The 16,356-nt window shown below is 37.2% G+C and overlaps 1 protein-coding gene across 1 annotated transcript in view; it reads right to left on the bottom strand.

Annotated features, from left to right (window-relative positions):
• Positions 1-16,356, bottom strand: part of LOC106513960 (baculoviral IAP repeat-containing protein 6) — a gene marked incomplete at its 5' end in the record, with an annotated part of 65,398 nt that overhangs the window by 14,531 nt on the left and 34,511 nt on the right. The window contains 4 exon segments of the mRNA XM_014003028.1: positions 949-1,166; positions 3,009-3,119; positions 5,906-6,051; positions 7,603-7,825. Coding sequence (XP_013858482.1) covers positions 949-1,166; positions 3,009-3,119; positions 5,906-6,051; positions 7,603-7,825 — 698 coding nt within the window.

Genomic DNA, 16,356 nt, shown 5'->3' with positions numbered 1-16,356 from the left:
CCCCGGGGCCCTGCCACCGAGGAGCTTTTTGACCACCTCAGTGACCTCGTACCCAGAGATTGGAGAGCCCAACCCAAAGTCAGTACACAGGCTCAGCTTCCTCAACAGAAGGCATGTTGGTGGGCTCTATGGATTGAGGAGGTCTTCAAAGTATTCCGCCCACCGGCACACAACGTCACGAGTTGAGGTCAGCAGTACACCATCCCCACCATAAACAGTGTTGGTGCTGCACTGCTTCCCCCTCCTGAGACGCCGGATGGTGGACCAGAATCGCCATCATCAATATGATCAAACATGGTAAACCACTGTTGGTATTACATGTTGGTGTAAATTTTCAGTCATCCAGGACATGACAAATGTAGAACATTTTTAAAAGATGAACCAACTGGATTTCTGTTTTGCAGATGAAGATGTGAAGAGTTCCAAGCTTTTAACTGAATGACGCTGCTATTGATAATACTAATTTCTGAATCAATCCACACACCTCAAAAAGTCTGATAACATGACCGCTCAGACTGCAGTTGCTTTGAAAAACATTTGATWTGATCATTTAGTACCACCTCTTAAAAAGTCTAGGGTCAGATTTGGACGGAAAAAATGGACCATCAAAAGAAACTCTGAAATGGGTCAGATATGGGTCAATATCTTCTGCAATGTGAAAGCAATCTTAGGCTCCCTCACTTAAAGATAAATAGATATATGTTTCTTTTTTTAAACAGACTTCCTACTGCTTTCTCTGTGCTTTCCTGCCAAATTCAGTATAACATATGAGGATTTTGACATTTAGCAGAGGAGACTGTCATTAATCAGAGTCCGAGGTGAGAAACATTAAAATGTCAGCGAAGTTAGTGCACGATAGAAACATATGACACATAGATGCCTGCTATAAACAGAACGCTGTTATGGATGAGCTCACGGTTTAAGCTCTGTTAAAAATGGGTGCATTACCTTCATGATGTCCAGCCTCTCCTCATCACAGCGAACAAAGACGCTGGAGGAGGATGAAAGAGGCAGAGAGGTGGACAAGGTCACCGCCTCCTGGGCCAGGCGTCGAGATCGGGCCGCACTGTTGGTGTCGCTGGCGTTCTTAACCTGGGACATGTAGTGGTAGTTGACCTTAAACATCAGCTTCCCTTCCTCGTCTTCTGAAACCATTTCAAAGGTGTCTGGGAGGAGAGGAAACGAGAATAAGTGATTCAGGATGTCGATGTTTCGTGCACACGYTGACAGCCTCAGTTCCCAGTGTTCCCCAGGGCTCTGAGTGGCCCTCTTTGGACTTTAAAAATCCATCTGTGGTTGGAATATTTTCTCCATATTATAGGAGCTGAAACACTGTCAGTTGTTGCAGATTAATTAATGTAAATTTTAGAAGAGTGGTGTAATAAGTTGAGTTTCATATACTGGAAACTAATTTTGCACATCAACATTAGGGTAGGGTAACATGTAAGACTATTTAAWTGGCAAACCTCAGTTCACAGACTGATGATTAGTGCTTTATTCACAAAAGGTGCTTTTCTTTATTTTGGAGGCAGAAAAGGCAATCCCTATTGATTTTCTGTTTCACCTTTAAAAATACAGACAAATGTGTGGCCAAAAATAGATGAGAATCACGGATTTGGGATTAGTTTAGTGTTAAATGAGGTGATGATATAAATTAAGAACTTCAGGTAACACACAGACATGAAAAATTCTTAATGAAGCAGTGATTTGTCCCATTAATACAGAAAAACAGAGTGTATGTCTCTCTATTACCAGAGCCTTTTGCAAACAGGTGACAAACACGGGAGCACCGCAGTGAAAGAACTGATCTGTCACAAAATTCACTGGTGTAATTTTATTTTATTTTACCGTTATTTTACCAGGCAAGCCCCATAAAACTAATACATACTAATATACATAAAACAAGCATAGGTTTCAATTAGTTGGTTTAGTCTGTGTTCAACAGCTTGCAGAAGGCAACAATGTTGTGAATCAACCAGAATCTATATTGAACATTAGGGATGCACGATGTATCAGCATTAACATCGGTATCGGTCCGATAAGTAAAACTGGGCTGATATTAACATCTGATATTGATTTCCCATTTTTAGCTTTGTGTTTCTGTTATGGGAGGGGAAATGTTTTGGTCGAGAGGCATCTGTTTGATCATGATAGTGTTAGTGATGCACAGCCAGGAATAACTGAAGTAGAGAGCCATGTCAGCGGTCTAGTTGTTTATTTACGGTATTGAAAAAAGACAAGTGTGTTTGTATGTATATGTATATAAATAATTTGTGTGTTTGTGTGATATTGGTAAATATCGGTTATCGGCCATAACAGCTACAATTATACCGGATATCAATCAGTTGAAATTTTCATAGCTGTGCATCCCTATTGAAAACGCAAAATCTTCAAAAAAGTGGTTGAAAGCCACAAATGAGATATTTTAGTTCTTTTATTTAATTCTTAAACTGCCTGTGTTACGTGGTGTTTCTAGTAAAACATCTCAGAACAAATGTTGCCCTTAAAGCACTTGGTTTACCCTATCTGATCTTTTTCATTATGATAAGTTGTTATATATCAAGCAAACCACAGATATTTTCAGTCTCTAACTCTAGATTAAAACAGAACCTCTGAGTCTTTGGTTTTATGTTGCTGACACACAGAAACAGCACTGTTTACAGTCAAGTCACTAACAATTACTTCAAACATCCAGCTGCTTGCAAAATCAATCACAACACAGGGAAAGCAGCATAATTAAGTATGACAAGACCGAACAAAGAGTGATAGACAAAACAAAAGAGATCTTTGTCCCTTTCAGCAATCTGTCGTTTGGACATTAACAAAATAAAAACCAAACAGAAGAGTTTCCATGCTTGGAATGGCTAAACAGGAATGATGCATGTAGGTGTCACTTATTCAAAATTGTCTGAAACAAATATTACACGCTAATTTGTCAAGGCGTAATGAGCAGCTAGTCAATTCTAAGCCAAGAGTCATAAATTATTAAAATCAAGTTGCAAACTCACCAAACTGGAGTTTCTTCATGGCAGCTACAAATTTTTCCTCAACAGAACGGAGAATGGACAGCGGCTTTGGTCGGCTGCAAACCTTCTTTGCAGACTCGACTAGTTTCCTCTCTGGGGTCGGGAAGAAAAAAACAAGATTACAATTTTAAAAACGAAAATAAAACATTGAGGGAAAGATTTTCAGTGCTGTGAGATGTCAATGTTACTGTAGTATTTACAATTTGTGGTGTGGGAGCAAGAAAATACATTTTATTCAGCTAATTTCAAAATCTCCAAACTTTACATACATATTCAGTTCAGCAGATTAGATCTTGGTCAGAGCTGATATCTGAGCTGAACTAACACGTTTGATCATAGGACTTTACTGTCATAGAGGGACTACTGTATACATAGAGAATTAGCAGTACCTGACATTTGACAGAGGTTACATTCAGGGTGTGTGGATCAGTGTTGTTTTGTTGGTAAACTAGACCAGAGTGATGTCTTGAGAGGGTAAGACATGAGGACACAAGGTGTCACAAATAGAGATGTAACAATACATCGATCCATATCGATATATCRATATAATGGTTCATGATTCAGTTATATCAAGGCCAAAATGAAAATATCAAACTATACTGTCATCATATGCTCAATGTAGGTCAATATCATATGCCCATCTAACAGTCATTGTGTTAGATGGGCATATGATATCACATATCGATTGCAGACTTGTAAACTGAATCAAAAGCGTATCTGACAGACTTCGTGATAGGGAAATATTGAATCGTCATCCAAACAATTGATATAATACTGTATCGTGATAAAGCTGGTGATTTACACCCCTAGTCACCAGAGTTGACCTGAAGTCAAACCCTATGACTCCCCACATCAYGATGTTGGAAGAAACAAGTGTGTCTCTGCACAACACTGGCAAAGTTTGTCCTCTTCCCTCAGTKCCACCATAAAAGCACACAATAATCATCCATAGTAACATAATCAAGATTTATCACACACCTGTCTCCGTTCTGGTGTTACTGGAAGCTTATAAGACAGTAAACCTGTGGCAGTGCTAATGCCAGTTGTCAGGACAAAGTGTGTTGTAGGGAGTTCAAAAACAGTTTCCTGCTGGCAGGTACAGATGTCAAAGATCTATAATGCTGGGGGACAATAGGAAAATCCTCCCTTGGTGTAATTTGTCTAGGGTGCACAAAATCCTCCCAAAGCACTTGTGTACCCATTTGTTCTGATATTGGGCCACTGTGTGGTCTATATACACCACGTCTGGCAACTGCATCCTTCAAACCMAACAGTGTGACTCCTTTCAAATTCCATCTTTTGTCAGCAATGGCTGGTAACATTGTTCAATGTTTGCGCTAATCTATTCTCAGTATTCTTTATTACTATCAAATGCATAGGCAACTGTCTAACAGTATCGCTCCACTAAAGATGCCACCAGTTATAMATGCTAGTGCCTGCCATGGATATACCAGCTCATTGAAAATCAAATCATTTACTTACTGGTCACTGGTGTGCATGTGGACTAAATTACACCCAAGTCAGACCAGGTCTTCTGTTTTATTTGCTCACAGAGTGCATTACAAAACCATTTTAATTCAACCTCGATGAGTAAGAAGTGCACAAGGGAAAAGAGGAGCAGCTGATAACRTCTGTCCTGATATGACCGAGGATTTTCTCCTCTCTCCACTCAATACTTCCCTCCTCCTGTTTGACTACGACTTGTCTTAGAATRTATTTCCAAATACTTTTTTTGACTAATTAAATGATTATAGGTCTGCCAAAGCTCTGATGCTGCCAGCTCTACACCGTACAACTGTCCACAATAGAGCCCCCATCATGAATTTTTCCACATTAAGAGACATGTCATTGATCTTTAACTATACCCCCGTATCTCACACGCACAATTTCATCACATCTAATGGCCAACGACCCACCGAAGTGATCAGTTAGACAACCATTTATGTGGGCTGAGCATAAAAGTCCTCTGAAGGGAGCTTGAAGAAATGAGGGCGAGGGGGATAATTAATATTGTGTACTGTGTAGCAACAAGGTAATGTGAAAGTAGGAATGCTTCATCATGCAGTGGACATTTTATTGATGGCGCCGACTCTTTAAGGTGACTAATGACTAGCTTGAAGAATCTTCTTTCTTTCCTTATTACCTCATGTCCGGGACAAGTTATGACATGTCTACTTTGCCCTTTTTAATTCTTCAAAGTCTGAATCTTGTGATACAACTTGAGCGTATTATTTATCTTCTTTATTGAGCTCAGGAAGGATTTCAGAGCCTCGAGGGAATAAAATCCAAGAAACCTGGATTAATTTATGAACCTCTGGAGTCACAGATACAAATTAGAAGGGATTTTAGTTTTTAGCTAAGGAGAAACAGGTTAACATCACCCTTGAATAACATATCACCTACCTGAAGTCAAGTAGAAGTGTGATTATTTTATAGTCTAAACTGAGTTGTGTATTTTTTTATGTTTTTAACCATGAGGGCAGAACAAAGACTACTGCAAAAACTCAGAGTGTACACCTCGGCCATGACCCTAGGGTCACTCACACAGTGACATGTACATATTGTGGAATTTTTACATTTCAAAACACCATTAACAAAATTATAATTGGAAAAATAAAAAAGTAATCACTTGTTTTTTTTTTGTGACAACCTCAGCCTTTACCAAAATCTGATCATAACTTTTTCAGCAATCTTGACAGACAGAACGACCGACCATCTAATGAAAACATAACCTCCTTGGTAAAGATAATAATAAATAAGGGTACAACATAAAGGCTAACCTAAACATGCTTTATTAATATAACAAAGATATGCTTAGGTTGAAATTAAAGTGTACTAAAATAAAWGCCCCAGGTTTTAAAAGTAACATTTCCATGTACCCTGGTTGGCCTGCCGTAGGCTAGTAGTGGCAGCATGGACGATCTCAGCTGTCCTCTGGATGTCAGGCACCAGCAGTGTCAAACCTTCAGGCTCTGGGTCGGATCCTTCGGATTTTACCACACCTTTGCTTTTGTCTTTCTTTGACCTGGAAAACACAAAAAGAAATTTTCAGCCATGTTGTGGCATCGGGTGCTTTTAGATAACCTGAGACTTAATAAACTCATTTAACTATTAGGGCTGCACTGGATTATTCAAAAATATTTGTTAACGTTGATTATTTTAAAAAAAGAGTCAACACATAATTTTATTATAGAATGTTTTTATTATTTACCCACGTAAATGGAGATGGAATATGGGAGATGAGACCACAGGAAGCATAGATGGACCTTGTGACTGAAAAAAATCGTCGACTAATCAACTAATAAGAAAACCCCAAATAAATAAATGATTTATTTGTTTGTTTTACAGATAAATCATCAAAATAGTTGTTAGGTGCAGCCCTAGATATTTTCCCTGTTTTACTGAGTTATTAAGAAGTGGAACCTCAGATAAACCATGCAGCCAGCAGGACTGCTGCTGCAACATTCATGGCAGGCGTTTGCTAAAATTATCCTTGGATACATCATTCATAATATTTCAGCTCCGATGTGCAAGCACGCCACGCAGTGTGTATGTATGTAAACCTGAGTCCAACATGTTGTCGAGAAGCTTCCAGCAGCTGAGAAGCGCTCACTCTTCTGTTTATTAAATCTTCACGTCTCTTATTTATACAGTATACTCCCCCTCGGATGTTTTATGTTTTTATTGTAGCCATAATGAATTGACATAAAAAAGGGAAAGAGAAAAGAAAAAAACACTTCAATGTTTGTGAAATCAAATCAAATTTCTACAAAGTAATAACAAATAAATAAAATATGTTGTGTAAAAAATTCAACCCCCTAACATCAATATTCAGTGTGGTTACAATCACAGCACAGAGTCTCTGCGAATAAGTCTCTGCAGGTTTGCACATCTGGACACTGGAATTTTACTCCATTCTTTATAAAACTACTCAAGCTCTGTCAGATTGAGTGAGGATCAGGCATGAACGGCATTTTTCACGTCAAGACACAAACTCTGTTTTGTATTTCAGTCTGAGCTTTGACTCTGCAACTCCACTGCACCTTGTTGCCTTTAAAACATATTCAAATTTATTTTTATTTATTTAGTATTACTCTGTAGAAATTTCATTTCACTTTGACATTCAAGCATTTATTTTTTTTCAAAATGTCAATTTATATTAACCATGGTTGGTTTACGATAGCAGTAAAAGCATAAACATCCAAGCGGGTGAATACTTTTCATAGACACTGTAAACATCTGTGTGCAAAAGCAACCTAAATCACCACAAACCCACATTACAACACTTTCCACTTGGCCTTATATATTTTGAGTATGGTGGCATAATTCTCAAGCTGTGTGTCTTTAAAAGAAGTTGTGACAGGATCTTAAGTCTCCCTCACCCCCAGGGCTACATCCGTTTACATCAAGTGAAAAAAGGGCAAAGAGATGTAAAGATGCCCTGTTAAAAACTGTTACACAAAAAACAAGCAGGTAGAACTAAATCAAGAACTCTATTACCTTATTGTGTTTGAGGTTGGTTTTGACAAAAAGAAAGGAATTTATGAGTTTATCTAAAAACGTAAGACTTCATTACCTGAGGCGATTTGTGTACGTATCCACACACGTCTTCATCTTAGCCAGCAGCATTCCTACAGAGGTCTGTCCTTCAGAGTGCTCTTCATCTTCCTCTTCCTCTTCTTGTCCGGGCTCCGCCGACAGAGGCAGCAGCAGTGGAACCAAGGAGGTGTAGGTAGAAATGGCCCTCAGCAGCTCCAGTAGAGCCCGGTACAGCGGGACATGACGTGCCATATCCAGCACTGCAGAGACAAGAAAGGTACAGTGTTCCTAAGGGCTTAATAAAACTCTAATCAAGGACACCCGTTCTGTGTGTTTATCGACTACACTGAAAAAGATACGTAATTAAAAATCATGAACATAAATAAATGTATGGCTGTTTTTTTTAACCCTATAAGACCTTCTGAGGATTAACAATACCAATGCAAATGCAACATAGCACCCATATTTGGGTGGTAACCCTTATTTACATTACAATTTATGGTTACCGCTTCTCCCACAATATGAAAAAAACTTACATAAAAATCTACAATAAAATGTGTCTCAATTATGAAATGTGCCACGAATTTTGGTAGCACACTGAAGAATAAAATTTAAAGAAAAAAAATCCTTGAAGATTCTTTTACTCCCTACAAAAAGTCTTTGGCAAAATGAGTGAGAAAACCCAGCATGTAAACAATTAAAATCTAAGGAAGGTCAAATTTGTATAAACAATTAAAATCTAAGGAAGGTCAAATTTGTGAATGAGGCTAAAATAATAGGAAATACTATGTTGTAAAAAGTGTATGAAAAGCTGAAAAAACAAGTGGGATCCGAACCCATGGAAAAATCATTATTTCAATGGCAGAAATGCAGAGTTTAGATATAGAGCGATATGTACCGTGTCTATGACAGTGGGTATACCTTGGTCCTTTTTAATTTCACAAAGCTAAGYTGACAGCTCCTACTTCTCGCCCACAACCAAAGCCTAAAATAACAGAACGTGGACGGCCCTGCAGCCTGAGTCAGCTCGAGACGTCTCCTAAATGAAAGCTCGCAGTTGGCAGCAAACGYTCTGGTCAGTTGTAAAAGAAAAAAATTCTGAGCATCTTCTTCTTGCTCCATAGTATTATTTTTACTTGTTACGAGAGTATAGAGCTTTATAATCCTAAGAATGATACAACTTTTGTACACATTTCAGAAATTACTCCTTTGTAACAAATTGATAAATGACTAGCTAAAATTCAAGCTAAATCATAACAGTATTATTAAATTCATTTGATTGATTGATTGATTGATTGATTGATGATGCTTTATTGTCACTGTACGGAGGACAATGAAATTACATGAAAGAACACCCATTCAAGACGACACATGACAAAAACATGGGGGAACAGGTGATCAGGTCATGCGGCAACCAGTAGGGGCCGCTCTACCTTTAAAAAGAAAAATGACAAAACCACAGAAGGTTAGATGAGAAAGAAAAAAAAAACATTATATCAACAAAAAACAATACACTATGGTGTTTATTAAAAAAATAAATATTTGAAAATAGTTACATGCTAAATGCACAACCAGAAGAACATAAAACACCAAGGCTATTTTGTCTATCTATTTTCATTTATTTATGGTCTGGTTGCAGAGGCAATGAGGGGAGGGCTCCTTTTGCAATGGTAAAGGAAACACTGACCTTTTCAAAACCCAAGTCTGTGAATGAGTAAATCCACTTTTGGGAACCTTGACTTTTTGCACAAACCCCTCCCTATTCAGTCTGGACAAAATCTTGAAGTCACTCCCTGGTAACTAATAACTGGTAAATTTGATAACTGTATAATGCRATTTCAAGTATAATACAACCCTCATCTTTTGAGTTTAAATAAAAAAAACTCTAATCCTCGTGTATATTGCTACCACTCATTTCGGACAGACTTCAGGAATTTTCAGCCTTTGCGTTGTGCCCTCCAGTGGAAACACATTWTTAGGGAAACACACTTGCGAGCGTGTTTTGTCGCTGCAGAGGACGGGCAGCGCGAGCTTCCCATTTCGCATGTCACTGAAAAAACAATCTGCTCCCAGACCAGAGCAGAAGCCGGTTGTTAAATTGGCCAGATCGATTTATCACAACATGAACATGCAACTAAGGTCCAAGCAGTCTTTTCAAAATTTTCGTTCTCTGACTCTGATGAGTAAACGATTACTGTTTATATGCTTCACTAGGTTAGACATGACACGGGAGGGAGAGAGAAATTATTTATCCTCCATGACACAATATTTCAGTTATATAATATGAGAAAATGTTGAAACTTATTAAGGTTGTACATAAAAAAAATATTCAGTCAAAATTTACTCCCATGTATAATCTGATACCCCCATTTTATGGATGAAATTTACTTATTATTGTCAAATAATGGTTAATTAGATTAAAATTTAATTGAAAACATCTGTTTATACCTTATTTCAGGGTCGTTTTGCCTTCATCCAGCAGAGGGCGCTGCTACTCTACCACGGCCCTGTTAAACCGAGCAGGAAGCCATCTTAATGTGGGCGGGACCGTAAAAGTGGGAGTCTTATTTAGTTTTATTTGCGACACAACAATAACGGACTACACCAAACTTGAAGGACAAGTACCAAAAGCTGTACCAGACCATCAAGCAGTATGACACTAGTGTGAGCAGGATGACAGAGAACGGTAAGCTAACTGTGGCTAATTCCTCTTGTTGAGTTTAACTCCATATGAAAGAACAACAAAAAAAAAGTTAAGTCGCTACAAACATTTAACTTGAAGTTAATCTAATCTGTGTGACATAACCCCGGCCAGTAAATCAATCTAATGAACAGTAACTGATGTCAGATCATGCCGTACAGCCCAGCTAAGATAGAAGCGGAGGAAATATAAACAAACAAACAAACAAACAAATAATTGCCTTTGTATCTCACATCTTTCAGGGATATTTTAGTATGTTCCTAGTTTGTTTTTGATTTAATCTTTTTCTTAAAATATTACCCTGTGTTTAAATTATAGTTTTTCATCTTCAGGGTGGATTAAGTGTTTTGCTTCCTGTTTTCTTATATTTTATAAATATGTCCAAGTTTAATAATGTGAGAGAAATCCACATTTCTCTGTTCATTCAGCCAGTGTTTACTCACACAGCTGGCACAATGAATTGTTAAAATAATACTGTATTTTTTTTATTTAGTGTGTAAAAAAATTAGCCTTTCATGTTATAGAAAGAAATGTCAGGTTTTTAGGAAAATGGCAGCTTATCAATTAAYTGTTAGTCGATCGATAAGATCAATCAACTTTAGATTAATCCATTAATCGATAACTTGCATCCCTAATTCACGTGCATAAATATAATCATCAGTTCATCTAAAGGCTCTTTAGAGATGGTTCCTACAGTTGGGGTCATGATGACAGAACTGTGGGTCTTGAAATACAAAGAGAGGAGTCCTCAAATGATTGCCTGAAATAAAATCAAACTGATTCAAAACTTCAAAAACAGTAGATAAGTAAAAAGAAAAATCCTGATGTCAAAATTATTTTGTCAATGTACTTGTTAGTTAATTAAAAATGTTTCCATATTTTACAAAGCAACTGCTGAGGTCTCAAGTATAAGATGATTATTTTGTAGATTGGAAGGTGAAACATTTGCAACTACCCCTCTGGAAAATTAAAATCTGCTTCAAGTAATCTATGCCAAGCCTGATAAGTGATTATCATAGTGAGTGCTCAGTGAGTTGTTCAGATGGATGTGTTTTTAGTTGTTACTCAGGTGTATGAAGCAGCACTTTTACTTAAAATGAATTAAATAGACGGGTCTAGTCATACAGTAAATAAGCATCAACAAGCTGGTCATGTTTTCTGAGAGGTGCCATCACACATGTTGAGGCAAACTGAAGTATCCATGTGTTTGCCTTAAACTTTCAGTCGCAAAATAAATAGAACAGCTCTTGTTTGTGGCTCCCAAACTGCTTTACATTTATATTGAAATCCCTACTGCCCTCCTCTCAGGATCTGCAGAACACTGACCTCCCTGAGCTTTAATCTGCTTTCAAATCCTTTAACCGATGTCTGTGAGCAGCATGTAGCATGGAATCCCAACCCCTCCAAGACATATCAATGTAATTACTTTGAACAATTGTGTGCAACTCATCAGAATTCCTTCTCTTGCTCACTGTCGTTGTCAGACGTGTTTTCCTCAGCACTCGGTTGTAACAACTACCTACGTGTTCAATTCAAAGAGAAAGGAACCACACTTTAGGCATATAGGTAGCTCTCTAAGCCACCACAAAGACTGTATTGTAAAAAAAAAGGTAGAAAAAGAAAAAGAAAAGCTCCCCCTTTTGCTGCTATAAAAGATCCGAACACGTCTGCATTTTAAGAGATGACGGTGATACAGAGCCTTATTTAATACAACTAATTTGATTGGACAGATGAAGTTTAAATGCTAGACCAAATACAAAAATATAAGGTAAGCAGGGTTGAAGCACCATCTAAATATGAAGCTCAAATTTGTTTACAACTCATTGTAGAAAAAATATGTTKCTCTGGGATACCAATACTAGTGTGAATATTCAAGCTGGAACATCACCCTACAAAAGCAACCAGTTATTTATGCTCAGAGTTTCATTTGGAAGCTCGTCAAATTACATGTTCCGTATGATGCAAGAAGAAAAACCATTATTATTGTAGAAGGGCAGATTAAAGCCGTATTGGGAGTTTAAATCTTTCAAAATATTTACATGCTAAATGCACAACCTGTACAACATAAAACACTAAGGCTATTTCATACTTCTTTAGCTTTAGGTGTTCTTGGAGAACTTCTCATCTTGGAGAGAGCACGTTCCAGTGGTTCAAACTTATAAATAGCACTGATAATAAACCACAGACACATGCAGCACTGCTATCAAATGCAGAGCAGAGAAATTCTAATTAACCCCAAAACCCATTTGTCCACTAATGACCCCCTGCCTCATTTGTCATCAGATTTACAGCCCATTCTGCCCTATGGTCCTTTGTGTGGAAGAGAAGATTCTTGTAATTACAGAAGACAGACGGACTGACAGTTGGTGTTTTAGTGGAGGGGCGTGATGGGTAAAGGGGTACCCATACAGTGAACATTGAACAGTTTTAATGGGAATCTACCTAAAAAAAAAATATAAAAAAAAAAATCACCTCACAGATATTCTTCATAAATAGCAGGGCCAAAACAAGAGAAAATGAGGACAGCAGGTCAGGTGAGATATGACAAATGCATGTTTGGATAGATAATAATTGAATATTTAGAAAACTCAAAAATCACAAGCTTTCCATAGTTTGGGTAAAACATTAAAAGCAAATGAGAAATTGGTACTGAACACATTATGACCAATGGTCAGTCCAAAAAGTCCTTTGCGACATTGATATTGTGCTTACGAATATTGTGATGACAAATTGTTTATACATTGTGCGGCCCTAATGGGTACAAAGTGGAATGAGTACAAAGAAACCTATCTCAGATGGGTTCCTTTAATAAGCAAAAAGTGCAGCCACATGGTGCCAAAAGCTGTAAAAATTATGACTTGGAAGTATGACTTGACCAAGAACCAAATTCACAAAGCACCTGAACATTTCAGTTACAAAAATCATATAAATTTAGTTTGTATCTTGCCAGATGTCACAAACTCTTACAACAATCACCACTTTCATGGTAACAATTACTGCAGCTATAAAATATCTGCATGTTTTTGAGAAATTCTTGGTGTAATAAATTCTTGTACTTGGCTTGCATTTGTAATATAATTAGATTAGGTAATTGAAACAAAAAGGCAAATGAAGGATATGACTCTGTGTGTCCTTCATGTGTAAACAAACATCTGTCCTGCATTGTGAACAATAAGACAAAGTCAATGTTGTGGTTTGTCAGCTGCTTTTCTGTCCATAATCATCAAAAACACTTGGGTTCATACTACCCACTGTAGCGTTTTGTAAATTTCTTGCTAAAGATACATCTTTGCATTGCGATTTAAAAATAAATCCTACCATATGTAGGTTTAATCAATCCACTGAGGCAAACCTCATTGGTCACTGGTAGTTTTAATCCCACACGTTTCACACACACCGACGTGTTAACTGAAAGTGTCAGTAAACACCAAGTCAGACAACATTAAACAGTGGATGTGGATGTGTAGCTGGTAAGCTGCTTCAAGGGGTGTGTGTGAATGCGTGTATGGACTTCTCAAAAAGAAGGAGGCAGGGAGCATGCAGGTCTCATCGAGTGGGTGGCTAATATTGTGACTCAAGCTCATGGCTGGACAGTGTCAGGTCCTCCTGACCCCTTCAGGGCAGAGAAACAGAGGAGAGAGGAGCTGAACTAGTCAGACTGTGACAAGTCTCCGCCAACACACAGTCTGCCTGAGTGGACACTGTAGATAATGTGCATCAAAGCAAGAGTGTGTGGAACAACCAGAAAAAGAGGGAGCCTGAAGCTCTTTGCCATTTCAAAGCACAAAGAGGTTTCATTTGTGTGTGTGGAACAGATTTCTTTACAGACCCAAGTTACTCAAATTCCTTTTTGTTGTGTGGAAAACACTGTGTGGACATACAAACTTGGGGAAACTCTAGTTCAATGGAAATAAAAARAACTTGTTAAGAGTTTTCAGCTTAAAACAATCTAACTGTTTTTTGCTGGGTTTCTTTCTGCCTTTAAGTCAAAACCTCCAAACAAGGCTTTATTATAAAATATCACAATCTGAACTTATTGTTTAAAGTGTGCTGATAATAGGACTAAAATGACAACCTACAAAAAAACACTGCTGCATGAACAACTCATTAATAATCCTACTTTTTTAAAAAGCCAGCAAAGCTTTTAAACAGTAGACTAAAATCATTAAAACCCAAGGTTTTAGAGGTTTTTGGATGTCACACAGTGAAAACAGAAAAATAACATTAAGCCCGTCAAAAATGGTAAACCATTTGCATTTCTGTTCTATACAACACATTAACTGAGATAAAGATTTTACTAATAAATTGTAAATTTGTGCTTAAATAATTCATTCAAACTTACTTGAACTTTCATGCTAGGACACTCAACCATAATAGATAAACAAGCTAATGCTCAATTCTTTGCATATACAACTAACTATAAAAGTTGAATGTGGATGAGAGCAGTGGTGTAACTGTGAAAGACATATTCCTAATATAAATGTCAATAATGAGCAGTAAGTCAAATATTTGGGCTGGGAATTTTGTTGCAGCAATGTTACATAAATTCTATTGCAGTGCCCTGTGGCCCCTGAGGTAAGTGCAACATGGAAACTATAAAATATTTCTTTAAAAATAATTAGTGTGTATGAGGAAGACTTGATTGTCATAACATAAAAAGAATTCAACTATGAGTAGTTTTGGTGAGTAAAATGTATTTTATTTACAGGTTTTGTTTTTAAATAGTCAACCCTGCTTAATTTCTTTCTTGTGCGGATTAAAGGTTACATGAACCTGGGGTTGACTGTATTTTTGGCTATGTATTAGTGTAGTGTGTTGATTGCTACAAATGATATACTGTAAGTAGTGTAGCAGTGGGTGAAATATAAGGAGACTTAATTGTTGATTAAACTGTTTTTAATTTGGTTTCTTGCTTTAGTGCGCTAAAGGTTGGCCTAAAGCATTAAAAGTTAATGTTTGTTGTGTAAAAATCATCTGTGATGCAATGACCCTTTACACTGCATTCTTGTATAATAATGGCTTCTAAAGCTGTGACATCATAATTATGGCATTAAGAGGTGAATATCTAAGGAGGACACAACTGAAGACCTAGGTGTGAAGTGTCAGGTCCACCACTGCAATAGCAACATAATTTTCATTTTGGAACTTAAAATGTGTTACTCCATATTATTTGACCCTGGATAATGTGACGTGCGCCTCCATGAATCAGACTTGATTGTCTAGCACAGCATTCCCAAACTCTTCCATGCTATGGCCCCCCAAAGAGCATTAGCTTCTAGCTACAAAACATGTAAAGAAACATCAACTTTTACAATGTTTTTTTTCTAATTAAAAAAATTGTGTTCTTAGACTTTAAAAAAGCCTTTGATACTGTAAACTATGAAGTGCTTCTGATGAAATTAAATTAAAACAACTATTTTTTTCTCAACAAGCATCAAACTGGTTCAGATATTATCTGGAATCTAGACAGTAGTGTGTTAAAAATGAACAGTATCAAATCGACAATGCAGAAATATAAGCTAGGTGTACCACAAGGGTCGATACTGGGGCCTTTGCTCTTCTGCTTATATATAAATGATCTTCCTCAAATCTGCAAAGGTACAAACTGCCAACTATATGCAGATTATACTATTATTTATGTAACTGCAGACACTCCTAACCAGGCTGCAGAATTATTAACTAAGCAATTAGTTGGAATATCTCAATGGCTGCAGGAAAATTGCCCAACTCTAAACCAAATAAAAACAGCTTCAATGTGTTTTTTCTTTAAAAGAGAAACACACTGTTTAAAATAAATATCAGGAAATCGGGGAAGTATCTGAGTTCAAATATCGGCTAATGGACAGATCAGATGTTAAGAAAATGTCCAAGACTATCAATACTAATATAAACTGTTTGTTTGATAAGACCCTGTATATCTACCAAACTAGCTCTAATGTATATGCATGCAATATTATGGTATGATCATTATGTGTTACTGTTTTATCACCTGGGGCCAGGCCTTCAAATCTGTCATAAATCCATTAATGTCATCATTATACATGCGAACCCTAATAGTATTTGATCAGAAACCAGTGAAGTGGCATCATT

Source organism: Austrofundulus limnaeus, unplaced genomic scaffold (genome assembly GCF_001266775.1).
Source record: "Austrofundulus limnaeus strain Quisiro unplaced genomic scaffold, Austrofundulus_limnaeus-1.0 Scaffold0, whole genome shotgun sequence".
Lineage (NCBI taxonomy): Eukaryota > Metazoa > Chordata > Actinopteri > Cyprinodontiformes > Rivulidae > Austrofundulus > Austrofundulus limnaeus.
Note: the sequence above shows the minus strand (reverse complement) of the source record. Positions and strands in the feature narration are given on the sequence as shown.